Genomic DNA, 27,687 nt, shown 5'->3' on the forward strand with positions numbered 1-27,687 from the left:
GGCAAAGCCTATAAGATCAAAACAAACTTCCACCTTACAGAGTGACATGCACATTCTGAACACCAGAGAGGGTCGCCTGTAAACGAGGGTGGGAGCTGGGATTGTCAGGCTCCTCCAAAGCACCTAAATTAGGCTTCTGCCCATATTTTACCCCCCTGGGGGAATGCGATTCCAATATAGCCAAGAAAGTACCAAGTAATTTATCAGGTTAAATGAGATGTCAAATGCTAGGCTGTAGGAAAGTATTACGTACATTCTCCCTAATAATCAAGGGGATTTTTCTGGGGTCGTGACACCCATTGAAAAGCCAACAAAAATGTGGCCAGAGCAGATGCTAATTGAAAGTGTGCATCCCAGGGCAGGAACTTGAGCAGCAGAACAAGTCCCTGGTAGTGCAAAGGCACCGTTCACAATATCCAGGTTCCATGGCTCCGAAGCACAGGTGGAGCCACGTGCCAACGTCTACTAGCAAAATGGATAGTTGATAAATACAAGTGAGACCACAGAGAGAATTTGGAGGTGAATTTCCAAATCTAATCAAATCCGAGATCTCTGCCAAGGGCTTTTGTCATATTCCTAGCAGGCATGATTTGGTTTTCTATTATATATTCATATGCTTCCATTCAGAACAACCTTGTTTCATTACAACGGATTCAGCTGTGTTTCACAGTCCTGCTTCACTTCTTCCAAGGCAAATTCTTCAGGAGATTAACTTGACACATTTACTCCCCCGATAATATATCCTGTCTTTTCTGATATCATTACCAATTTAAAGCACATAGCAATAAATAGGCTTAAAATTTTTAAAAAGTAGTGACTTGAAAGCTTTCTTGTTCCTACATTTTCTTGGTACAACACATTTCACTTCACAAGTAATGTAGTAAGATTCAGCTCAAGTAAATATAAAATAAATTATTAAGCTTCTAACCAAAAGCTTCCAGTCCTAAAAACCCTCTTTATTGGACTTGAAGAGCTCCAGTGCATGGCACAGCTCTAACTGGAGTTCAGGTTTTAAGTAGTTTGAAGTGGCAATTGTTCTTTTCTAGGAGTTCAACATATTATTCTTATGCTTCATATGCACAGAAGACATTAGTGAAGATAAACTGTGCAACTGGTAATTGAAATTAAAGTTGCAACATCTATTATGGTAACATCCACTGTGTCATATCTCGAACACACAGAGAATGAAATGGCTTTTACGTATGAAACACCAATCGTGATACCCACTGGAACAAAAATGCATTAAGAAACGTAATGAAATACATTTACACAACATAAAATTCCCCAAAATTACTTACATTGTCATTACTAGTCTTCTACCATCTTTACAGATACAGTAAGTAAAAAACCCCAGTATAATTCTGGGAGATGTGTCTGAGAAAAACATGTCTTTTTCCAAAACTCAAAAAGTTGCACAGCATTCACGGTAAAGAAACCTGCTGAAAAATCCCATTTGCTTCTGAAAATATTGATGTATATAATGTATACTTATCTAAAAAGGAGAAATCTGCATGATCTTTGGAAGAATTCTTTGAAAGTATCTTCCGAACAGAATTTCAGAAAATACCAACCATTTCTGAGATTTCAAAATTAGGATTTTCTATGAAATAGTATATAGATAAACTATATCATCTTCGGAATCCAAGTAACCATTAAGTCATTATAGTAACAATAAAGCTATATTAATAAAGGGCCACCAACTGAAAGAATATCCAGTTTAAGCATGCTCCTGGGACAATGCTTAGCATTCCAGCTCTTTATAAAGTTATTGCAAATCAACAACTTTTTACAAGACTGTAAAATTTGCTTACCATTATCACATCAGTAAACAAAAGCTTTTTCAATATTTTAACTGATTAACACTGTAACTGCTACTTTATGTCATATTAAAAAAACAAAAACCACCCAGAGACTGCACCATGTCTGGCTGGGGTAACCAATTTTTTTTTTTACAGATAATCTGAAGTCCTCTATGCGGAAATAACAGCGCAGAGTATTTTATAGCAAGGGGCAATTAGAAAGATGGAGATGAAGATCAACTTCCTATTTCCAGGGTGCTACATACTGTATATGAAGACAATTTCTATGACACATGACAAACTTAGCTGCATCATCTGTCCAAACCTGGTGAGGTATGTAAAATCTTGGCTGGCAAAAGGAAAGCAATAAAGATACTTATTTATTTAAAAAAAAAAAAAATCTACTCTCCTAATTTTATACCTTTACAGGAGTGCTGCTTTAATCACCAAGAACGAGTATTCCTTTCCCAGCCTGTAAAGCTCCCTGTAACTTGGTAGTGGTATCTTCTAATTGGGATCAAGACTAAATCAGTAGCTCTTGAAAATCTGACTATAACTCAGATGAACTAAAGGACCTCATCAAAGCATGGTTATGCAAGGTGCTACTGCAGTCATATGCAGCTTACTAAATATTTAAGACATATAAAGATAAACACGCAGGACTGTAAATCACTACAAACCCAAATGGTTAGCAAGATCTCTGCAAATGCCTCCTGGAGAAAGATACATTATGTGCTTCATTCATTTTCTAATGAGCAGTGCTCAGGGTTTTTATTATTATTAATTGCATATAAATTACCATGATTTTTGTATCACTGGGTAAGTATTTAGCCATTCACCTCTCAGAGGAACAATGCTGAACAAAGGCAATGAATGCATGGCATATAAGAACAATGCAGAACACAGAAATTTATGCATGCGATTTAAAAGGCATGGCATTTAGACTACTAGCAAAAAAATCAAAAGTATGTCATAAATCTTTAATTGTAAGAAAAAAAAGCCCAACTAATGGTTTGCCAAGTCCTTGATATTATTGAAGCAGGAACACTGCCTACTTTGGGAGCGCAAAATCTTCTTAACTCACATATCTGCATGTATCCCCAACCTCCTCTGAAGTGTTCTGCTGCAAAATTCATTGTATCCGAGATCTGCTAATCATCATCAGGAAACTCTGTTATGCATCTTAAGGACGTACTTTAGGCTCTCAAGAGGAAAAATAAACATGTTTTATTAGCTGCTTTTGGAAAATACTGATTTGTATTTATTTAGAAACCTTTTCAAGTTGCACCACTGTTAAATTAAATATTTATGGCATGATTTTCCAAAGAGTTTAACACCTGTTAAGAGTTTAACATGCTGACTTCAACAGGAGCTCCGAGTACCCAACATTTCTGCAAACCTCAGAAGCGACAAGGTTCGGATGTGGCAAAGCAGCTCGAGTGTGGATGTTACTGCTGAGCTCTGAAATGCAATTGGGATCCTTACCGGCCCCTACTTCCCGTCGCAGCATTGCATTTCAGACAACTGAATCAGCTATATTTTTACTAGAAATACCAGAAATACGATTCATTAATACCTGTTAAATCCAAATAAAGCATAGGCTAAATGCTGTTAGTTAATCCTCAGTGTATCTTCACTCTCCTTCATTAGTGGAAAACTTATGCGCTTGGGTCATTAGACATCACCTTAAGTAGCAACTTATAGAGGAGACTAAAATCCACAGCAAGTCAAGAACCAGAAAGCAAAGCTGTTGCTATTAAGGGTGAGAAGTTGAACAAGGATGAAGCTATCTTGGTAAAATACAGAATAAAGAAGGTACAGCAGAGAAAGAAAAGATACTTGGTACATTGCAAAGACCTGTATGCCGGTGACAGCGGGGCCAGCAGCACGGTCTTCAATTTTGGCTGAGAAGCCCAAATGCCAAAGCCAAAGCTTGGCTGTCAAATGAAGTCAAAATAAGGGGTTGGGTCTAGTCATCCTTATTTTGCTTAGCTTCTGAGGGATGTGCGCTTACTAACCCTCCCAGCTTCACGTTTTCAGGAATCCCGTGTCTCCTGTTCTTGCACGAATAGATGATTTCTTGCACCTTGTGGCTGGCTGCCCTTCTGCCTTCCCTGGTCCTTTACCCGGTTGCAACACATGCCTAAATCTGAACTATGATGCAAAGACATCATCTTACGTTTCAGAATTAAAATACCTAAATTTCCTTGTGGCATTTGGCCTATACTTCTGGAAGCAAAAAACTTATGTCTTTTAGGCAGTAAATAAATAAATAACACCTAAGTAAGAAATTACTACATATAGACACAATTCAAATGATCATCCAAAATGGTTTCATAAACTGAAGATGAATAAAATAGTTGAATTTTGCAGATAGGACACATCAATCTCCTTTTATACTTTACAGCACACTACAAATCTGCCCAGCAAGTCGAATATTTTACTCATTAAAATAGTAGCTTTCATCACACTATAAAACATTTGCAAATGCAGACCAGAAAACCGACAAGCATATTTACTGTAAAGCTTTATATTTGTGTCATCAATTAACAACAAAAGTTTGGAATAAAACTAAAATAAAAGCTAATCAAAACAGCTAGCTGTCAAAACAGATGGGAACTGTATTTTTCAAATCAAGCAAAAAGCCAAAGCTTTTGAATGTTTAGTGTCGTGTCAGCTGATACAGACAACTTAGGAAGGACAGCAAATGTCAGGATTACATGAAGAAAAGGTGTCCCCAGCTGAAAGATTCACGTTTATGAATTTCCATTGATTTTTTTTTTTCTTTTTTTGCTTCAGGATGATTAACTTGCACCAAAGCAGACCTCTGATACATGAACTATAAATAAGGTGTCGCCACGACACTGCAGGCAAAATAAATAAAAACAGAGCCTCGACATTATTTTAGCCTCAAACAAATGTTTCAGTCCCTACATTGTCTGGCTCAGAAAGATACATAGACAGTCTCACAGACAGAGATATAAATGAACAATTGCAGTACCTTTTTCCCACACTGTTTACAGGGCTGGCTATATTCCTACTGGCAATAGATTTTCTTCTTGACAGCTTCTTGGTGTTGGTGCTGTCATCAGTGCTGTCATCCTCTTTCTTTGGTGTGTTACTTCCTTTGCTGTTCAGGTCCCTTAGCACATTATAATTAATTTTACTTGAGATTTTCTTCTGTTCTAACATCTTTTCAATTGCCTCTCCTGCTGTGCTGGCTTGAATTGGCTCCCGCTTCTTTGCAGATTTCTTTGGCTTAATTAAAATATAAAATTAGTGATGTAGATACAAACAAAGTTTCCGTGAAGCAGAAGGGTGAGCTGCAGTTCAGCAGTCCTGGCTCAGGTGCTGCTGATGCGGGGATGCAGGCGATGTGGCCGCGCTAAGCCAGCACTCCCTCTCCTGCCACTCAACGGGACCGAGAGGTCTCTTGTCTCCGAGAGGTAAGTGTTCGCTTTTTGCCAAATGCCCACACGGTTTATTACAGATTCTTTACTTAATATTTGTAATGCTGCCAAAGAAGAAACATGGGCCATTTCTCACGCATGAAAAAAAGAGAAGGGAGTGAACTCCTGTTACAGGAACAAGGACCCTGATAGCATCACCCAGCGTGGAAATAAAGAAATTCCCCTGCTAAAATTGCCTTTAAAGTTAGAGTCAAGCTGGGTCACGACTCCCCTAAGCACTGACAACTCCATATCGAAACTGCAATGGTATTTTACATCAAGTCTGAATGCAGCGTGGGAGAGCATCTACCCAACTCCTCCTCCACACTGAAAAAGCCCAAGAATATTAGCAGCAGCTTTCTAAGTGTGGACCGGCATTAACGCCGACGGATGGGAAGCAGGAGGCTGCAGACACACAAGCACAGCGGCAATGTCACCTGCAACCGCCCTGCCCAGGCAAATGCTGCAAGCCCAAGCCCAGCGTCGCGCTGCGGAGGCTGACGCTGTGCAGAGCCAGACAAAGAGAAACGGCACCGGAGAACATTTCTAGCCATGTCCCATGCCTGGGTAGGTACGGGGGGAAAAAAAAAAACAAAAAAAAAACAACCTCTGTTTCTCATTTGACATTTTCCTTTTCAAAGGAAGGTTTTAACACCAAGCTCTGCAGGAGATTTATTTTTTAATGGATAATAGCCCCTCTGTTTACCTACATGGGTCAAGTGCTACCTTGAAATTGGAAAGCACTATATTAATCAAGTTCTATTCGAGCTGTCAGAAACGATACAGAGTTAGAGAAAAACTCCTGTGTTGCCCGAACAAAAAAGCGGGTGTTTGGGCTACTTGGCGGTGCAAATGAGTTACACAATTTTGAAAATTGCTGGTAGACTGCCACGTCTGCGTAAGTGCAGGATGAATGAGAAACTCTGAAGCATAAAACAGTATTTCATTGTCTGGTTTTGTTTTTATTGTTGAAATACCTAGGGGAAGTAGGAAACTCTGTCTTTTGCATTAGTCGGAAAAAAAGATAGAGGATATACGCACTAAAAACTAACATGGATTTTAGTTGCGTGTGGAAGATTTGACTTGTCACTTGCTCAATTACACAAAATACTAATGCCATAAATCGTGAATATATGGCCAATTAGGCTGCTTTAAACTGCTAAACGTGGAGACAGGACATGCCATTTGTTAACATAACTGTCGCATTCTTTATGAAAGGTAGAACAAAATATTCCTTCAAGTGACTGTAACAAGGATCTATTCAGTTCTTCATAAAGAAATCATTATTGTAAGAATAAAGAAAGCTACTGAAGTTATGGCAAGTACAAACAAATTCCCCATGCACACGTTAAAAAAAAAAAAAGGGCATGTCTTAAGACCTGTATTTAAATAAGCAAGCAATTAGGACAGCAATTATAAATGCAAAGAGCTAGCTCTGACTTTGCCATGCACAGAATTTTCTCATAATAGTAATTTAAAATAAAAGTTTGGGCAAGAAAGTGTTTTACTCACCACCTGAAAAATTACAGCCTTGTAATTCAATAACAGGTAGAGATACAACAGCTTTTGCTCGTTTAGTGATGACCTGTACCATTGTGCCCATACATCCTACATGGAGCTGATCAGCAAATGTAATGAATTTCCAGGACATTTTCAAACAGACACAATTAGCACACAGTTTAATACCTTGTGTTCCTTATAAATCCCAAGTTCTTTCTCTTTTGCTATTCTTGCTTCCTTTTCTGAAAGATGACAAAAGGGTAACCAGCATGAAGATTACACAGACTGCATATTTTAGCAACACCGGCCAAAAGGAGAATTTCAGTCCTATATACTTACCTTTTTGTTCCTTCAAGTAATCTGCATTTTCTTTCATCCACAGTTCTGCTTTTATCTGAGCTTCTGTTTCGTTAAGTATATACTAAAAGACAAAACAAGTTTATCTACTTTCAGAAATCAACTTGAAAACCATAGAGCAAAACTGAATTGAAAAACCACTGGCAAGGTCAATTCACATTCTGTTTTTAAAAATACATTAATAAAAGAAAACATGACTGAGATATGACACTCAGAGAGCATTTCTAGTAACTTCTAAAGCTGGAAAAAAACAACGACATGTTTTCAAAAAACAGTGCTTGGTTTCCAAACTATGATGGGGTGACCAAAAACCATCCAGGAGTCATTGTACGTGGTCTGTAATTAACCTAAAATGATCCTGGGTTTATGATCTTTTTCAGATGATAGAAGAGGGTATCTTGACAACATGATCGTCTGCAAGTAATTCTGTGTGTTGATGGTGGTCTGTAATTCAAAACAGCATGGGAACCATTGCCCTGTGCTACCAAAAGAGAAACATGTGTCTTCTGAGTAGGTTTCTGCAAAGGTTTAGGCACAGTTACTGAGATTATTAGTTCAATGGCCACATCTGTGTGAATGAAACCAGCTTAGATTGCTGGAGTTTTAGTCCTCTGCATTTTAGAGAGTTGGGAGTAACCACATGTAGGCTTTTTTCAGTTAACTCCACTTAGTCTCAGTAACATCATTAGTAGGTGTGGAGCTGTAAAACTCATCTAGAACTATTCAGATGGATTACAGAAATAAACAAACAGGTAGGTAGCACACAGGCTGGCAAGTTGGTAGATAGATCTCCTCTTCAACTACTTAAATGTAAAAATAAACCCAGTATTTAGCACAACTGTTCATGAAACAAAAGTTCTCTACAGCTGGTGCTATTTGGGACTAAAGAACTTCTGCAGAACAGAGAAGACAAATTGGGTCATCCTTCATGAACAAGACACTTTATTTTTAAGCAGCAGACCTAAGACTTTTAAAATGATGTTTAAGTGCAAGAAAAACAATTTGACATTTCTCCATCTTATGGGTTTAGGAATTTGAGATTTTCTCTGAAGTAAAATGTATATATAGGATTTTATGAGAAAAATAACTCCAGTCAAATGAAACTAATGCAAGGAGGAGTCCTTCCTCCAAGGGCAAACAAGGCAAGCAAACAGCTGTGCAAGTCCCGGTTTATCAGACCAATATTTTCATTCTTTCATCTGCTTCTATTAAAAGTGAGCCATAATAGTAAAACTTGCTTCCTCCTAGCTCAGTTATCCATCCTTCTTACACTTTTAGAGAGTTCATAATCTTGGGCTTACAATATTACAGTCTATTGCAATGGAAATGAACATGAGGTCATAAAAGCAGAGTTATGACCTCATCACAGAGCCTAGGAGGAGGAGAAAATGTGCTTGCTCTTCTCCCATGATTGTTTAAATTATGGACCAGCTCTGTTGAAAACCTTCAGCCTCCCCGCTCCCTCCGTACCACGTCTGCTTGATTCACAAGACCCTTCCTAACGCCCAGCCTAGCAAAAACCACTTCATGGCTGAAGTCAAGCTCAGCATTTTCCTGCTCCTTCATCCATCGCCAACAACATTCTGCAGATCAGTAACTTATACACGACCTCACCTCTCTCAATGATTTTCTACCCCAAAAGGAGTTTTCAGCATTGGCATTATCTGTTCAAATTACACTTTAAACCAGCGCGGCGGCTGGAGAGGGCATCAGGCTCAGAGTCAGGGGAGCCGGGCTCTGTCGCGTGTTCAAGCGTTGACCTGCTGTGTGGCCTTCAACAAGCCGTCTTTCACAGCTGGCTGGCTGTCATATTCAGGCTATACGGTAAAGGGTATCTTTCACTGCCACACAAATAATAATAAATCCAGAAAACGTTACAGAAATCTTTGAAAGAACACAGAAGCTGTACATGCTGGTTTTATGGTTTGGTTTCCATGGCAGCCTTCTATGTTGAATATATCTTAATTAAATAATGAATTTAGAGCTCCACCAAACTTTTAAAAGTCCGTCTTCAGAATAAAAGACATTCTAAAACATAATTATTCCAGCACAGTAAGAGCGAGCAGCAGCAGCAGCAGTCTCATATATGTATAACTTGGGCAAGGAACACCAAATTCACAGGCTTGCATGAACATTAGTTTTGATCTCAGATCACTGAAATCACTCAAACCTCTCTATGGATCAGAGTGAAGAGGCAGTGAGGGGAGAGGATAAACCAGATCAGAACCATTTTGTCTTTCTCAGATATCCAAATGCAGAGACACCCAGGATAAGAGGACACCTTACCCGATCTATTTCACTGTCGTCGATCCCACTCAGATCTAATTCACCATCTCCTGTATTCTCACCTACAGAAAAGAACACATTTTAATCAGGACAGTGTTTCTTCAGAATCTATCGCAATTCGAGTTCTATGGTAAAGTTAACGATCATCCTTCAGAGATTTGCATTCTTCCACGTTCATCCAGGAGGTTTAAGGCGTTGCTGAGTATTTTCAATATGGGGGCACATGCACACACAAATTCACCACACTGTATTCATTTAACATTCAGCAATCAGCACAGTCTTCTTCAGTACTAAAAATCTGTCAGACACTTCCAGTTGCCTTTTTTTTCCCCATTTTAATTTACAGCCACAAATGTTCAGCAGGAAGCTGAGGAAACCATTTTAAAAAGGTGACCCTTTTTCTTTCATCATAACATGAATTTCTCTGTCAGAGCCTATAGGTCAACAATTTATCCTTAAATTATGACTTAGAAAATATTTTCTGTTTTCAGGGAAGCAATGTGGACCTGTGAATAACACATCATGCCAACAGTCATACCACAGCTTTCTTCTTGATTCTGATCTATCATCATTTGAACCACTTACCTCATACCAGTTCTGTAAAAAGATGTATATTAGTTTTTCTACCTGTAAAATGGGAATTATTAAAATATTTCCAAATTTTAAAGTAACTTTTAAAAGCTATGCAAGGGTCTAGAAAATAATGATTTTCTGTAATTACAATTTCACTGCCATTTTTCTAGTTTTGTATTTATTAAGACTTCTGAAAACAAAGTTGTTTAATATTCTATTCATTAAAAAGCGTAACAGCACAGAACTGAGTCCTAATTTGGGACTGGCACAGCACACACCAGCAAAACCTGATTTTCCACATCACATTAATGTACAGTAGTAATACACTATTAATGTAGTCCAGGTAGAGAAGGAAACAAATTATTCAACAAAGACTTATGCTGGGAAATGAAACGATCTGCTTGGTCATTTCCATTATATCTAATCAAGACTAGACAAGTGATGACCTAACCAGTTCACTTGCAGAAAAAAACAAAACAATTAAGTTTCAACAATCTGCAATAACAAATTAAAACCAAAATGGTGCAGAACAGCTTGGCACCTTCATGATTCCTGCTCCCCAGTCCTGGGGATGTGCCTCCCCACAAACCAAGACCTTTGAATGGTTTGATTCAGCGGCAGGTTATGGCTACGCAGAGCCTTGAGGAGTACCAAATGCTGAAGACAAGCAAAGGTAGGAATTGCGAGCATTCCCAGAAGATGCAAACGATGCTCTGCTTGGCAGAACTCAGGACTTTAAACCAGTTGCCTGAGGTAGGTGAAATCACAGGGCCAGGAATCCAACCAAAACACCTGGTTAGGAATGAAGGCTCTGCTTCTTGAGGTGGTGCAAAGGCTCTGGCTGCTCAACTCAACGGATATTTACTGGTATTGGACACCAAGCACTTACAAATGTCTTTTCAAAATCCACCTTAACAACCAACAGAAAGTTTTAAACTTTCCATACCAAGTCATATGCGAAATGGGTTTCACCCCAAAGAAAACGTCCCGTCACAAGGAACAGCATAATCCTGTGCTTTGATTCTTCTTTCTGAGATTTTCTCATAAACATAATATCAACTTTACCAATTCAGATAATCTGATGCTAGTATGACTGAAAAGGCCTTAAGGAACATTTCTCATTGCCGTTACATTTAGAAACTAACTGTACTTTAGTCCCAGGCACCAGATTTACTTTACAACCTTTTCCCACCCCAATACTTTAGAGGTGTAAAAGATCTTATAATAACTATATCATTGTTCAGTACACTTGCTTTTCTTCTGGTCCGATCTCTATATAGTGCAGTAAGAGCAGAACTTTCCACACCAGGGCCACCAGTTCCTCGTGCAGGCACCCCGCGACCAGGCAGGCGGGGATGCGACCCAAGGACATGGCAAAGCACGCTCTGGCTCGAGGCTGGAGAGGAAAAACGAGGTGACAAGATGCTTCCCGGTGGTTTGCCGCCTCTTTAATATAACTCACTGGATTTTTTTTAGCAAATCGTAATCATGCAAAGCGCAGAGAGGAATCGCTGTATGCCGCATCACCCACGGGAGTCCAGGGTATTCTGCAAAACAGCACTACATGTCTCTCCTGCTGGAACCGAGATATAAATTTCCAGGGAGAAAAATGCTTAAATATCCACCAAGGAAAGGAGTAAATACTGTAGTCTAGTGTCTGAGATGCCTTCCCAGGAGACTGTCCACCTGGGCCCAAGAAACGTTTCATGACACAAAATAAAATAGCTCAACAGCAGAGCGTAAAAGTGCACCCAGGCCAGAATAACCTGTCTCCTAGGTTGGAAGGAGTTTGTGCAGAAATGGGACTCGAACCGGGTCTCCCATTTTCTGGGTAAGCACTTTAACCACTGAGCTGTAGGAAAGAAGGGGGCACGGTCTCCCCCTTCTTTATGTTATCTACCTTTTGTTTCCTCAAGTTATTTTGGGGAAAAAAACCCAACTTTCAACTTGGTTTATCTGAGCAAAGAGAGGAGTCTTTGTTTTTTTTTCATATTCATTGCACCGGATAAACTAAGATATCAGCTTGGAATTAGGGACAAAGAAAAATGGAGCCAACCTCAAAAACCACTAGGAAGTTCTGAAAATTGCGGGCTAGAAAATCAAAATTTGGAAGTGGTGACAGAACTATTCTGGACTCCAGTCGCTGCTCAACTTTACATAAAATTCTGCGCATCCCAAAATTATTTGTTGCAAAAACTGCCACAGCATCTTAAGAACAATAAAAATACCCACTGAAATCAAGCTGGCACTGCTTTTATTCATCATTAAACACCTCACTCCTCCTATACCCTGCTATATTTTTGGATCAGAGGTTTAAAATTTAATATGTCATAGTACAGTAGGTGTCTGTTCCCTTATACAGCCCTAATATGCCAGACTGAAAATGATGTAATTTCAGGCACCATGAACAATTTCACATGTCATTTTAAATATAACTTGTTACTGAATTAGGTGCCAGTTTTTCTCATTGGATCAATTAGCAACGGGGACGGAAAACTCATTCTCCAACTGGTAAATTGCAGAGAAGAATCCAGAAGCAAGTTACACATAATATGCATTTCTTAGACCCCATAACGGCAGTAGAGGGAGTAATTGCAGGATATCCCTCTGCCTGCAAGTCGTCCTTTTTCCTGCCAAGGCGATAGGCATTCATTAAATGCAAGGGGTTTTCAGAAGAGAAGGTGCCTTCAAATCCCTAGTTTAACACTGTCACCGAGAAAAAAAAAATATGTGTTTTGTTACAGAATTCCAATTCAAAACAGAAGACATCCGTTTTGATCTGAAAATTTCCACGGCAATCGTTTCCAACATCAGTAGACCCTACCAGCCATAAATATCCGTCTGCTCGATGTTATACGGCTCACTCCAGGGCACAGAAAGTAAACCCCTTGCTTTTTTATATACCAGAAAGATCTTCCCAGCTGTTAAACTTTACAAAACAATTTCTAAATGATCATTTTCTCTCTTATTAATAGGGTCGAAATGAAATGTTCGACAAAATAAAAACACAGATGTAGCCAACATCTGGTCCAACCTCTTAAAAGCTTATTTAAAAGCAGTAGCATCACGTGGCACAGCTCTTGGACATCGTGGATTTCTTCTGTTAAGAAAAAAAACCACTTTACTGCAGGGCACAGGCAAAAAATAAGTTGGGCGTTAAAAACAACAAACCCACCCCCTGCCCCAATCCAGTTCTTAAACGCGAAGTACCGTCAGGAAGAGCATAGAGCAAGGCAGCGAGGAGCAGCCTACTCCATCCTCACCTAATGTCCCCGTAGCACACGGAGGAGGACGGGCACTTCTAGAGCTTCCCATCAAGGTCCCCAATCAACTACATTCATGCCACTTAAAAATCATCATTCACCCAGCCAGCTCCCCCAGTGTTTAAAAATAAAAACCCCTAAAAGTCCTTTCTTTACAGCCTTTTAACGTCTTTCCAACAGACTCTAGTAGACGCAAGGGCTACAATCAGACACTGGGGATTAGGTTTGTAAACCTGTAGGATTATTTACTGTACTTGTCATTACTAAATGCACGCTAAACGCTCTTTTAACACACCGTCTCCCCCTCTTCCTACCTCTGTGCAGCTAGTTAAATGTATACATAGTATGCTATTATGGGGATTTATTACAGAAGAATCATTCCAGCTGATATATTTTAAACTCCACATTTTTAAAAACAGCCATGTGAAGAATGTGTTTTTCTGTTTCTATTACAGGAGGCAGCACTATTTATTGCTCTGCCCAGATAAGAGGATTTCCTTACAGACAGAAATGGAGGCTGAACACTTCCCAGGAAATCCTCCGGAGCAAATATAATAGAAGGCACTTGGTGCTCTGGTCCCACGCAGCAAATAGACCCTCTGCCGCACCGTTTCGCTGCAGTCAAAGAGCTGAAAGAGTTTAAACAAAGAACCCTTCCACCTATTCAGCAGAAAACCAGACACTAAGCTCCCCCAGCATTTAAGAAATACTTCGGGGCTAGAGCACAACAAAATCTGAAAATAGTTGGGAGCTTTTTCACTACAAAAATCCTTAAGCAACAAACCAAACGACCTGAGCCCAGGGCATCAGAAATACTGGGATTGATTGTTGCTCTCCAGGGAGGGATTAAAACCAACGGGAGCCACAGAAAGCTCCCGCGGATCGTCGGAGGAACCCGACGGGACAGAAACGCTTTTGCGGCTAAATCTGATGAGCGGTGCCAGTGCCACTTTGGGAGCTGCAAGGAGCACGAAGGGAAGGCAGTAGCTTAGTGTCAAAAAAGGCACTGCACAGCCGCACCAGAATATAATTGATTAGCTGATCAGAGGGGACGAGAACCCATCTGGAGGGGAAGATAACTGATTTACCAAGGGGCGTGAAGAGAACAGTCATTAAGCGTGGGTAACCGGGAGGGGAGCGGCAGCGGCGCAGGGCAGACAAAGTGCCGTAGCAATCAGGTAGGGAAGAGAAATGGATGTGAAAATGCTGCAGCAGCAGCAGCAGCAGCAGCGCGGCACGAAGCGCGGCGTGCGAGGATCAACGGGTGTGCAAATGAACTCGCGGCGCATCGAGGTGTGCGCAGAGTCTGCGGGGCCATAGGAGCGGGGTCCGCTGCGAGTTTTATTACTGCGGGGCTAGGAGCCTCGGAGCAGGCTGGGAGGTTATCTTTCTTGGCTGTTTTAAGCTGTCGCCGATCTCATTGCTCTGGATAAGGCGCTGCTTTGTGCAATCCCAGCCGGCCCCACCGTGCCCCCAGCACGCACCCCACGGCTGCCAAAGGCTCTGGTTCCCCCCGTCACCTTCGGCGATGTCATCGTGCGCCGTCATAACAAAAGTATGCCACAAAAGCAAAACGTAAGGACAGAGCAAAATTAATTGCAGTTACTGACGAAATAAGGTCACGAAACGCATGACGTGGATGCTCGTATTTAAGTGAAAACGTTCTTTATTTTATTGTACATGAAGCCACCTTGAAAATTACAGTCTACTCCTTCAGAGTGCCAGTTTGATGCCAGGATTTAGGTCTGACGGCGTACGGAGCACACGAGGCCACGCATACAGCATAAAGATAAATGAAGTCTGTCACTTTATTATTTCCTTCTGCCAAGGCAAGGTTAAGGGGTCCTCTCCAGCTGAAGCCAAGTTTCCAGCCCGCTAGCTCCTTCAGAGAAAGCAAACACACCGCACCACGCAGAGCGAGGCCCCTTCTTCCCAGAAACGTCTGCTCCCTCCGACGAGGGATGGCAGGAGGCATGGCTGGCCGGCGCCGGGCTGCCCGGCGGCACCAGGACACACAGCCCTGGCACCGCAAAGCGCCCACCGGCCGGCTCCTCACGCTTGGACCGCAAGGCGCGCCAAGGCAAAGCCCAACAGGGTGCAAACGAAGGGCAAAGAGGGAAAAGACTCGATCGAATGAAAACAAAGAAATTCCACCTATCCGCTACCTAGCCTACTACGGCAAGCGTGAGAAAGCGGCTGTGCAAGGGAAGCCTGTCCAAAAGCGGGGATGTACGAGCTCATTAGCTCTTCCCCATCTGCTGAAAAAAGGACCTTCTCACAGAGCAAGGAGGAACAAGGAGCAAAGAGGAACCGGCTTGCTGTCGCTGCATCGGGCTCATCCACGTCGCTGTAGGCAGAAGGAGGTTTTCCTACAAGATTTGGCCTTAACCTGGCGCAGAACTACAAACTCATCTTTATTAAGTGCCTGCATCTCTATTTCCTCACACTGAGACTCAAGCTCCGGGTGTTGCGTCTGTCCTGCAGCAGCTGACTAACATCCGACAGCCTTCCTGCGTTAGCCGCCTTCGTACGGCGGTCGCAGAACAATTATCCCATCACAAGAACAGAATTTCAAATTTGTGTGCTTAATGATATACGGGAATGAATTATGAGAAAAGCTCTTCCTACAGTCAGTCATCTCTCACAGAACTTTTATTAGATACTGAACATATTTTTTACAAATTACATTTCAATTTAAAAAAAAAAAAAAAAAAAAAATAAAGAAAAAACCCACACCAACCCTGCTGCTTTTCTGGCAGCACATCCACACTGAAACAAATGCTATTGTTTCACCTCACAGTCCACGGAGGATCTAACCAAACCACACCCACACATTTTATATCCAGTTAAAGGTTATGCCACTAGTCTAACAGACATGGAAATCTGTTAACTTAAACACTAATTCATCAGAAAAACTGCTAATTACTCCATTCTTTCCAGAAATCCCCCCTGCAATATACATGTTTTTTAAAGGAGGTAGTACAAAAATAGGCCAGCAATAAACAATGCTATTCTCATTCTGAAGATTTTTCTTTAGAGGTAAGCTCGTGCTTATTGAACTACATAGCCATATAAAAAGGCCCTTAAGAAAAAATCCTTTCAACCTCCCAAAATAAATACAGCTGAAAGTTAAGCTTTTGAAGTGAAGAACATCTTGACACTGTCCTCAAAACCAGCAGCAGATGTTCCTCTTCTGGAATAACGTTCGCGTCCCCCCCAACACCTTTTGAAAATAATGGAAAAGAGCATAATTTGCGCAACCTACTTGATGCAACTCATCGTTCTTTTTTAAGCTCACAACCCTGCTGCAATGACCAAGCGCTCAGAGGACGGCTGTTCTCAACAATACGGCAAAAGCTATTTTTTGCTGATCAAACCAATAACCATCAACGATCAACTTGACAAATATTCACCTGGAAACATACTAATTAGCTACCACGAATGCCATTTTTCAGCTCCAAAGCCCAGAAACAGTACGAGCTTCCATGCACAGACACAAGTCTTCTCCAACTCGTGACTTGTGCGTCTAGCAACGCCAAGACTGATCACAGCGCGCCTGCCAAAGGTGCATCACACTCACATCCCAGCGCTCGCCCACATATTCACCCCCTCCTGCCCGAGCAGTTATGAACTTTTTTAAAAATGGAGACTATAAAGACAGATTTCCCCTACTTATTGCTCTTTTCCGTCCGATCACCAATTCCCTGCTGTATTTTCCTCCTTTGCCTTTTATGCTGTTCTTGGCATGTTTTCTCTCCTTTCCCTTCCCTCACCCTTCCTTCTTTTTGGTGCCTTCTGGCTTCTATTTTCTGCATTTTTTTTTAAATCTCTGCAGGGGTATCCAACAGTAACAGTTTATATAAAGGGAGAGGCCAGGCAGAAGAACCGACCAGCATCTTAATCAGTTACCCTCTCCAAACCCCACAAGTGCAAAGCACCGCCGTATCTCTTGCAGAGGGCGAGGGCCGTATGATGCCCTGGAGAGCCGACACCAAAGGCAGCCGGGCTCAGATCAGCCTCCAGCTCGCTTTCTCCGTGTTGCCAGACCACTATGTAAAACAGCAAGAGCGCTTTACACCCGAGCCAGCCATAAAGGGAACAGCTGGTTTAATGTTTCATTGCTGAAGCATCATTTCTGCAACTGCAGCTCGCAGGTTAAGTAGCCAGGTCTTGCTGTGGGAGCTAAATGCTCTGCTGTCCGTCCCTGCAAGCCCAGGATCCTTGCCCGGCCAGCGCTCAGCCACCCCAGCAGAAGGACATATGTTTTACTAAGAAGTAAATCTACTCCTCTAACGTGCCACACTCCCCGCACCAAATAGAACGAGACAGGGAGCTCTGCACTACTGAGAACTTGAAAGCAAATCCTAGAATTTTGCTTGGATTATTTTTAACTGTATTTTTTTTTAACCAGGAATCAATTTCCGTTCCACCAGGAAGAAATTTAAATGTATACGGCCATATATACACACACAGTTTTTAAGCTACAAAGGCACAGGAAAAATTTGAGGAGACTTGCAATACAACATTTTAAGGCTAATTTGACTGATCAGAACTCAAAAGCAAAGCTAAATTATTTTCCTAGGATATCACTGAAAAGTCACAGTTGCCTCAAATGATGGCCCAAAAATTAGGGCAATTTTCCTTTAGCAGAAGTAGAAATGGTTGAACTGTCACGAGGAAGTGCAAACCAGAGCTCAGCCTCACTCCGACACATCTTTTGCCACATCAGAGTTACCACACTTGCCTTTGCACTCCCACCCGACAACTCCCCACCTCCGGAACAGACACACTGGCCAGCGCTGGGCATCCAAAGGCCACAGACTCACATCCACATTAACCTGGCCTGTGTCAGCTCTCCCATTAAAGCAGCAGTCTTCCTCTTGTTCCCAGCACTGTGGTCTGGACCAAAGAGCTGCCCCAGGTTAAAATTAGCCTAGCAAAGTTAACTCACCCACACGAGTGGGAAAGAGGAACAAGTTGAACTTCCCACTTATAATTTTCTTATCATCACCTTTACCTTCTCTCAGCAAAGGTGGGCTAACTCCTACCCCCTCCTTTGAGGTTCAGAGTTTGTCTATGGTAGATCCGATGACAAGCTCAGTGCCAGCCACCAGAAGCCACCCAGACTGCAGAAATGCTTCAGTAGGCAATTATTAGTATTAAGACAACATCACAATATAGCATATTAAATTATATTCTGGAGTCTTTATTTAGAGAAAAAAAATCAATTTGTCTCCTGGCCATTTACCGTGCTATCTGGGCAGGCTGAATGGTGAGAAGCTGTTTACTGAAAGAAAATTATGAGGTAAGAAATTTCTCATTTTGTTACCCAGCTTCTTCCTTCCTTCATTGCTAATGAGAAATAGCAAGCAGGGAATTACAGAGATGGAGAGAGAAAAGAGAAGGTAAAAGTTTATTATTATTATTTGTTATTACTATAGTAGAGTAACTAGCAAAAGCAGAAGCTCCCCTGCAAAAAGCAAAAGCTTTGCAAACAAAGCAGTTAGGTGGGAACCTGGCCCAAAGGAGGAAGCCTCTGCGGTGGCTGGGGGCTGGATTCACAGCAGCTACCAGGCGGTGTTTTATGCCTGTCCGAGGCATGGAGCAGAGAGAGATCACACGTGTAAGATCCTGACTCTGGTTCAGTGACCAGGACCACCAGTTGGAGTTTACAAACCTGGAAGGAGCAGACATGGGTTTGAATTCTTAAAAGGTGGCGGCTACAGAAATGCAGATCCATTTAAGAGCGTCAGTCCATTATGCAACAGATGGCCACAGCCAGGACAGACCATGCTTTTAAATAAAAACCATGGAGGTTGCGCTGCTTCTTGTTGGATGAAGTGCTATCTTTTTGTCTCTGACCAAACCTAATGGCTGAGAAACAGGTAGGTGGTAAAGTACTTCTCCGTGTTGTTCTGGACCCAAACAGAGCTCCCCTAGGAGCCCTGCCCCTGGGACCATTCAGGCAGCTATATGAAGCATATAAGGACCTCTGCAGTCCAAAGTATAGGCGTTGCTTGGGTGGCTCCAGGTGACAGCGGAGCATGGCAAGCTCGCTTGGTCATCCGGCCAAACTGCAGCACAGTCCTGCTGCAGACAGCACGTACTGCAGCAAACTCCTCGAGAGGACATGCATGTGCTCCCTCCTCCTCTCCCCAGATGTTTTAGGGACTGCAGCGAACCTTCTCCCAGATGCGCAGTAGACAGTGCTGAAGGCTTTTAACATTTTGCCTGCAGCAGCTCTGAGGCCCCAATGCCTTGGCATTTGGATAGACTGAACTGTAAGCACAGCATAATTAGCATGTGTACTCCATATGCTTGAGATCCATCATTACAGCGCTGGAATGCCCTTCGACACCACAACTTTCCAAAAGAAGAAAGTTGTGGAGAAGTTCCTGGAGAATAATTTGTCTTATTCTCCAGGAACAGTGGAAAAAGGCACTTCCGTGCACAGGAGGTTTCGGTGGAGCTGGAGAAATAACCTTTTCCCAACAAAGCCCAGCAGCATGATTCACCTATAAATAATGGAGCTGGTTTCAAAGCCAGCCTTTCAAGCTAATGGCCATCTGAAAGGCCAGCCATATGCTTGTACAACCTGTCATTCTGATTAATCTCAACATCTGACTTGTATATAAAGTTTATATAGTAACAGGACTATATTTAATATGTCATTTTAGCTAGGTTACGTACTGCTGATTCTACAGGTTCTCACCAATCTGCCAGTCTTCACCAGGTTACAGGCACACAAAGGACCCTGTTTAAAAGCTGATTAGATGCAGAATGGAGCAATGACTTTGGAAAGATTTTAGTAAGCCTCAAAAACCAGGCAGATTGGTAAGACGTTTCAAAGAGAGCCCAGGAAAAGATAAGGTCTCACATCCACATGCAATTAATTCTTTATTTAAATATATTAGGCCTCTACTTAACACGGCATTGCAGAGGCAAGAAGAAAGTCACAAATCATGGCTCAGTCTCACATACACTAAAAGGATTCATGGCTCTTTCTGCCATGCTCCCATTTTATTTTACAGCATATGGCATAGTATCAAAGTTGTTCTTCTTTAATTAACTGAATAACGATGCTTTCCCATGACGCTTAATCTAAGTTCACCATAACATACTGTATTACGGCGCCAATTCTCAGAAACATGACTACATGTCCGCAGCCTATTTGGAGAAAGGGATGTGCATTTCATGTACCAATTCATTTAAACACATTCAGCATTACATGCAATATTGATTTCTCTGAAATCAGGAAAGTTTATTTTGAATTAACTAAACCAAAGTTATCTTCTGAAAGTAAGCTCTGGATAACTTTTTTACTATTTCATTACTAATATGAACCTACTGTCAAGACCTACTGGCCTTTCCTATGGAGTAGACATTTATTTATATTTTATTTCTTTCTTTTACTTTAGATAAGACGGGGATGGACTGCTCTTTGTGTGAGTTTTAACTAAGTAAAGTCTCTCCACAGCAGACTTAAGCATCATTAACTGTGCAGTGAAATAAGCCAGCAAGGTGCACAGAAAAAAGCCCTGTCTCCTGAAAGAGTTAAGATTTTGAATCTTACTAGCAAGATCAAGCAGAGAATACTAAAGTCCGGACAAAACACTCCCATGCAATCACGCCATCAAAATCAACATAAAAATCTTTAAATGCTAAAATAAAGCCAAGCAAAGGAACATTACCGTCAGCGACTGCCAACTGAAATGAATGATCTGGGTTGAAAGCGTTTGCTGACGTAGCTACAAGTTGCCACAAAGACTTCAGGGCTGTGGCAGCAAACTGGTCTATGGAATAGCTCCTCACCTCCTGCTGAGACGAACCAGGCACGGGGACCTCAACTCTGCTATCGCCCCCAGGGACCAAGGGGATGAAGCTGGAGCAATGCCACTGGGGAGCATTTTGGGACCAGGACCAACTGCACCCCTCACTCTGAACTGGGCGTCGTAGACCCAAGATAAGGCCAAGTCACTATTTCTGGCAGCAACAGCAGAGAACCCGTGACTTTTGGCCTTTGCCCAGAAGAAGTTTGCAAGTTGATGAAAGCACCTTATAGGTAGGACACCACCGACAGGCAGCCAGCGCGGCTGTGCCAAGGCATCCGTGCCCACCGGCATCACCCTGGGAAAATCCAACACAGGAGTAGAGGAGGCCGTGCCGGAGGCTGCGGGTGCAGGGATCCCAATGTCTGCATCCACAAAAGTTTAATTCTTAAGGTGTTTCTCAGCTGCTTCCAAGAGACCATTCCATCACTGCGGTGACACTGTGATCAACCAGCTTGACTGACCGAAACGGCTGCACATCTAGCAGCCATAAAAACTTGCAGACTACGTTATTCCACATTTTGCCCAAAAGAAGAGGAGAGATTTAACAATACAAAGTCATCTAAATCACAGCCTTAATTGTACTGGCACTTAAAAAAAAAGGAAACAACAACAACAACAATTTCAGGCTTTCGTGTTATTTTTAGACACTACATTCTTCTCCATATTGTAGTAAAATTAAAAGTAGAAATCTTTGGATGCAGCAAGGAGAATGAGGAAGCTTGCCAAATTTGGGGGAATCAACAATTAATATAATAGCAATTAATTCAGAAGAGTAACTACATGACACTGTAGGGTTCCCTGTGTATTCTGTCCCAGTGATTGCTTAAAAAATTTGTTAGGCAAAGAAAGAAAATAAAAATGTTCTTTGTTTATTTTTTTTCTAAATTACCAGCATCACAAGCTCATGCTGGTATTTGAAAGTCAGTCTGGGCTCTCCCTAGTTATACATCCTTATTATCATAAACATTCCACAATTGGAAATTACTTTTTGTGATGCTTACGCCAAAAAGAAAATAGCTGTATTGCATCTGCAGAACCAAAAGTAGTAAAATGTAATAAACATTCATCTTTGTCAGTGGCTCTGCAAACCAATCTGTTTGGCACGCAGGTGCCATTTTTACACAGTTGCTTTATTACTACATAATTATTGATGGATCAGCCAAGCGCTCTCTCAAGGAAGACGGTTCTTAAAAACGACCTTGTTAAAAGTTTAAGTGTAAACCTTACGATAAAAAACAGCAGCTAGATTTCATCTGATATAAACTTTTAAAGGGGGGGGGGGAATTGGAGGGACAATTTCAAGAAATGCTACATTTGAGGCAGGCATGAAATTGAAGCAGACAAGAAACTTTACTGTGATAGAAAAAGAGAATTGGGGACATCTGTACTGAGAATAAGTTGTAAGTAGCAGGAGGAATTATCAATCTAGCGATGTGCCAGCTCTCTGCATTTCAATCGCTTCACAAGCCATACCATAAAAATTGCTTGCAATGAAAGGAGTATGAAGAATTCCTAGATTTTATTGCTCCCAGTGATATTCTACCCAGTTTGTGTGTGTACACCGATTGTATCCTTTCAAGTACAACACTGTTTCGTATTAGTACCTGTTTAAATTACTTGCCCACAAACATCGTTCCACATTCAAAATGCCTCACTATTAAAATTTCTGTTTCAGTCAAAGTACTTTAAGAGTTTTTATCAAGCTTTCAAAGGCAAGAAAGTTTCATGTGAGCTTTCTGAAAGTCGAGATAAAGCAATAAACTTTTAAATTTAAAGAAGGCTTTTTCAGGAGAGAATTCGGCGTACCTTTTTGAATTCCCTCCCCGCCTTGTTAAACCAAACTTCTTCATTGCTCGCAGATTTCTAAGTGTTGCATTTCTGGAGCTGAACTTCAAGATCAACTTTACTCCCAGTACAAAGACCCTGCATATAAAATTAACTCGGGCAACAGCATCTCTGAAATTGCCCATTCCAGTTCACCGATGGATTGTAAAACCTTTCCAGCACTGATATCTCAGCACAAGCACGAACGCCGCTCTCAGCCTCTAAAATACACGTTCTTTGCTGCTGCAGTGACACGGTCCGAAGCGCTCCTCCGACCCCAGCTGAACTGGGGGAGCTGGTTTCTGCTGTCCTTGACTCACCCCCGCGCCCCGTCCCACCTGATGCCGGCCAAGGCGTCGCTCCCTAACACACAGCTGTCAAAGTGACCCTGTTATTAAAAACGGCTGCAGGAACCTGTGACATTTTTGACAGACCCAGGCGAGGGAGGCAACTACACATGGAGTAACGCCAGCAGAGAGGAGGGGGATGAGCCAGTAAAGCAAGACGCTTAACCTCGGCCAGCAGCGCTCGCAACGTCGCATCCCGACACACTCGCTCCACGTTAAAACCGGAGGCCAAATTCAACCCATGTAAAACGGGATTTTATCTTTGCTCTTGGGGAAGAACTTGGCCCAGGAGCTTTGTGTTAGTTCTGCAGCAGCTACAGAGCCATGAGGCATGGTGGTAGCATGGAAAGCAGGACTCCCACTAAGTGGAAAAACTCTGGCTTGAAGTGCAAAGAGAGACTTTAGGGAAAAGCAACTTCCCACTGAAGTATGTTTTATTTAATGAAAAACTTTGACAGAATACAATACCACCACCGGTGACACAATTTCATGTTGATACGGATGTTGCTGCATTTCGATACATGACTTCTATAGTAATGTGGATTTCCACTTTTTACCGTTAGCAGGAAATTGGTAAAGGCCATTAAACGTAACTTCCAAAATCAGTCATTTGCCTTGCTCTTATGTAAGTGTTAACAATTTGGTCACAGAGCACTGTTTTACTTCCTTCCCATCTCTGAGTACACAGTGGCTTCCCCACCGTAACTAAATCAAACACGGCATTCAGGTAGTGAATTTGCTGAAAAATGGTATCCCTTCCACCCACTGTACAGCTGTTTACTTCTGGCTTCTGCGTTTATACCCATCTCAAGAGCCTTGTTTCTTGGTCTGAATTTCTTTCCAGGTACTACTTAACAGCATTATTTACTCTCTCTCATTTCATATTTATTCCCTTATTTCTGCTACCCAGTTGTAAATATCCAGGTCTTTCATCACAGAAAACAACTTCTACAATCTTAGGTGTACACATACATTTCAATATGAAAGCTGAGCCTTACCTTAAACTGCTGACTTTAAAAGTAAAAGAAAGTATTTTCTGCTTCCTTTTAGCAAAACTTGGCTGCAAAAAATCCCTAGAGTCAATCCTTTGCAATTCCCCCCCTAATTTGCAACTCCCCCTCCCCACGCAGCCTGCCAGCATCTCCTCATCTGGCCGCTTCAGACACTCTTGACCCAATACAGTCTACACAATCCTAGATAAAAGATCACGATTTTTGTTATTAATAACCAACCCAAAGCTGGTCTTATCTGCCAGTTTCTATGCCTTTGCACTACTGTAATTAATGAACACCAAAAACTCTAAATGCAATTTTATCAGCCCTACCGAATGCATTCTGGTGGCTGAGTATGAAAAAAAATTAAATTGAAAAGCTGAAGACTACAGTAGCCTCATGTTGCCAGGTCACTCTGATTCCAGGTCAAAGAAGACTCTATATTTGGCTGCTTTGATTATAATTGCTTACAGGATAAAAAATAAATAGCAATTATCTCATTGTCACACTAAAGACCTAATAAATGAACCAATCCTAAAGTAACATTGAAAAACAAATTATTTCAAAAGCAATCAGGAGTAGTAAAATTCAGTTTCCAAAATTGTTTTTAATTGCCAACAGTGTCAACATTAATATTATTCCTCTATTGTATAATACATCCATTTTAGCTATGAAAGCATTTAGCAAACCGAAAATGTCAAACTACAATTATACATGGCTAAACTCATGACTGTTTTCATCAACAGTCTGTAGTGCCATATCTGAAATCCCTAATTACAAGGGTCATCTACGCAAGTCACAGTCCAACCCGTGCATACGCATGTTTATCTTGACTACTATGACAGTCCCGCAGATCTCAGACCAACAAACAAAACAGATGAAGTGTGTAGGGGTGTGATGAAGTTAATCCTTAAGAGGATATAGAAATTCATTTTTCAAACTAAATTCAAAGCTACTGAACAAAAGCAAAACAACAAACAGCTACACAAAAATATTAAAACCTTGCAAAAACAGCACTCCATTTAAAGGGTTTGCTTTGGTGCATTTTCAGTTTGCAGGTATTGCCTTTACCAGCTGAACCTGTACCACCAGAAAATAAAGTACTTCAGCTTTTTTAGAAGATGCAAGATAAACGCAAAGTGGTCAGGATCCACCACAGCACTGCCCATGGATTTATTACCCATCATATTAAACTCAGAGTAGCTAAGCCTTGCAAATCTCTCTGCGTTGCATTTCCTTCTTCCAAGGGCACGTTTTGTGGCTCCTTGACCTAGGTTAATAAGTCTTTATTCTCAATAACAACTGAGACCATGAAGCCTCCCTGAACTGAACCCAGGCCTCCACTCCTGACATTTCAGATGCCGTGATGAATTGTTCAAATAACATCCTCCTGAGCAGGCAGCTTTCCATGCGACTTTAACGTCCTCTCTGTAGCCTCCACGCATTTCACCTTCTGCAATTCTCTAATGAACAATTTCAGTTTTCAGTGAGTTTTTTAGTGAAAGACTTTTCTTCCTTTTTGGCAGAAGGGCAGGGCAGGAATGTCCGTTTCTTCTGCAAACTGGCCACCTAACCAAATAACAGTGAGCATTAATGGGCTCAAATTCTGGCAGGTGCAGAAAAGGAAATATCATATAATTCTCATACTAGCAGGGAGTTAAGGTTTTTTAGCCAGGTTTCCTGTGTGCCTGTAGGTGTCTGTGTCGTCACCCCCCAACACCACCACCCCCAGTCTTGTTTTAACCCGCAGCCTATTTCAACCAAGACTTAGGAGCGGGGCAGTGATCCCCGAGATGGTTACCCTTCCACAGGTTCCCTGAGAATCGGCCCCCAGAAAGACAGGAGCAATAATAAATGCCCCTGAAAGTATCTCCCATGCTGAGAACCAGCATCTTTTCAGATGGTAGGGAGTGCAGACAGGAGAAAACCTTGAAAGGAGGTCCCAAAAGAAAGAAAACCTTAGATTGGTGCCTACAAATGCCGAGGCATCAAAGTCAACCACGAAACACAACCCTCCCTTAGTATTTGGGGAATGACTGTTTTTGTAATTCTACTATTTAGGCATGGGAAAAGCACCATTCCTAAAGCCCCAGCTGAGCTTCTCCTCTTCTCCCTGCTTGCCCAGCTCTATGCTCCTGGACATTTCCACCTCCTTAAGCCTAAGACTAAGCCTAGGCAGAGCAGATGACAGCAGACCTGGACTTCCCCTCAACACGAGGGAAAACAATGCATAAAAATCTGCTGGGGCTGATGGCTTCTCTTTGCTCCATCAAAAAGCAGTGCCAATGCAGCAACACACACACGTCAAATATCAACATGCAGAATGACACACCAGAGCCCCCGTCCGGCACATTTACCCTCTTCTCCCAGTCTGTGTCTCCGAACCAGAGAAACAGCCCTGCTGCCACCTCCTTCTCCAAAGAGCCTGCAGCCAGCAGACGGCTGAAGCAGCAAGAGAAGAAAAAGCGGCTTTTTTGCCTTTTTCTCCTCAAAGCAAGGAAGGATAAGGCCTTAAGCAGCAGGTGAGCCTTCTCATCAAAGAGCAATGCAGGGCTTTGACGCTACTCAAATTGAAAATAAAACTGATTTTCCGTCATGCTTTTATTGGAAGAATTCAAGACAGAAAAGACATGTTGCCCACTGAGCAGTTGGGATGAGGCTGGAGTCAGGCAAAAAAAAAATAAAAATACAAGCCTGGAAAAGCTTTCAAGATTTTAAAACATCTCCCATTCCAAACCAGAATTTTATGAAGCAAAAAATAAGAAAGAAGGAGAATAGAGAAGGGCATAATGAGACTTCCTCCCCTGAAACAGTTGGGATAACAGGACAGCCAGGCTGGTTAGCCAGGGGCTAAGGGCATTCATTCACATGGGATGTGGCCAAGTAAGGTTTAAGAGATGGGTCTGCTTCTTTCGGCTCAGGAACCCGAACCCCACTCTCCAGTACATTCTCCCAACCACAGCATCCACTACTCCGGGGCAGTTCTTTTTGATCAAGACTTCTGACAAAAACGACACACATTTTCCTATAAGGAATATCTGTATTGATAAACCAATCCTTTGGAAAATTCCTTAAACATCCACAAATGTTCTAAAAATGTGTTCAAATGATTCAGCTTATGTTTTCACTCAAATTTTTCTCCTTGATGGCTCTAACAAACTGCAGGTTTCTCTCCAAAACTCCTCTCTAGATCTGTTTGGAAATCTTTCAGCCAAACTATATGATTAGTTTTCATCCCCTAACCTTCCTAGTTACTCACGGCATGAATATGGAATGAATTTATAGCATTCCTATCGTTTAATGAAATGCAAAGATCCTGCATGAAAAAATGTGTACACAGATTTTGGAGTAACACATGCACACGCAATACTTGTGTGTGAGTGACATACACAGTCGAGTAAGAGAATCATGTCATCTGTAATTCATACCCAAGACTTCAGGTATCAAACAACTGCATTCAAAGCA

General features: G+C 41.7%; 1 protein-coding gene across 6 annotated transcripts in view; it reads right to left on the reverse strand.

Annotated features, from left to right (window-relative positions):
* Positions 1-27,687, reverse strand: part of BRF1 (BRF1, RNA polymerase III transcription initiation factor 90 kDa subunit) — a 176,013-nt gene that overhangs the window by 39,737 nt on the left and 108,589 nt on the right. For all 6 annotated transcript variants that reach the window (XM_010584136.1, XM_010584132.1, XM_010584137.1 and 3 more), the window contains 4 exons: positions 9,392-9,453; positions 7,088-7,169; positions 6,935-6,990; positions 4,801-5,057 (listed from right to left, as the gene is read on the reverse strand). In XM_010584136.1, coding sequence (XP_010582438.1) covers positions 4,801-5,057; positions 6,935-6,990; positions 7,088-7,169; positions 9,392-9,453 — 457 coding nt within the window. The remainder of the gene's footprint in view (positions 1-4,800; positions 5,058-6,934; positions 6,991-7,087; positions 7,170-9,391; positions 9,454-27,687) is intronic.

This window comes from Haliaeetus leucocephalus, unplaced genomic scaffold, assembly GCF_000737465.1.
Source record: "Haliaeetus leucocephalus isolate CR32 unplaced genomic scaffold, Haliaeetus_leucocephalus-4.0 Scaffold944, whole genome shotgun sequence".
NCBI classification, from domain to species: domain Eukaryota; kingdom Metazoa; phylum Chordata; class Aves; order Accipitriformes; family Accipitridae; genus Haliaeetus; species Haliaeetus leucocephalus.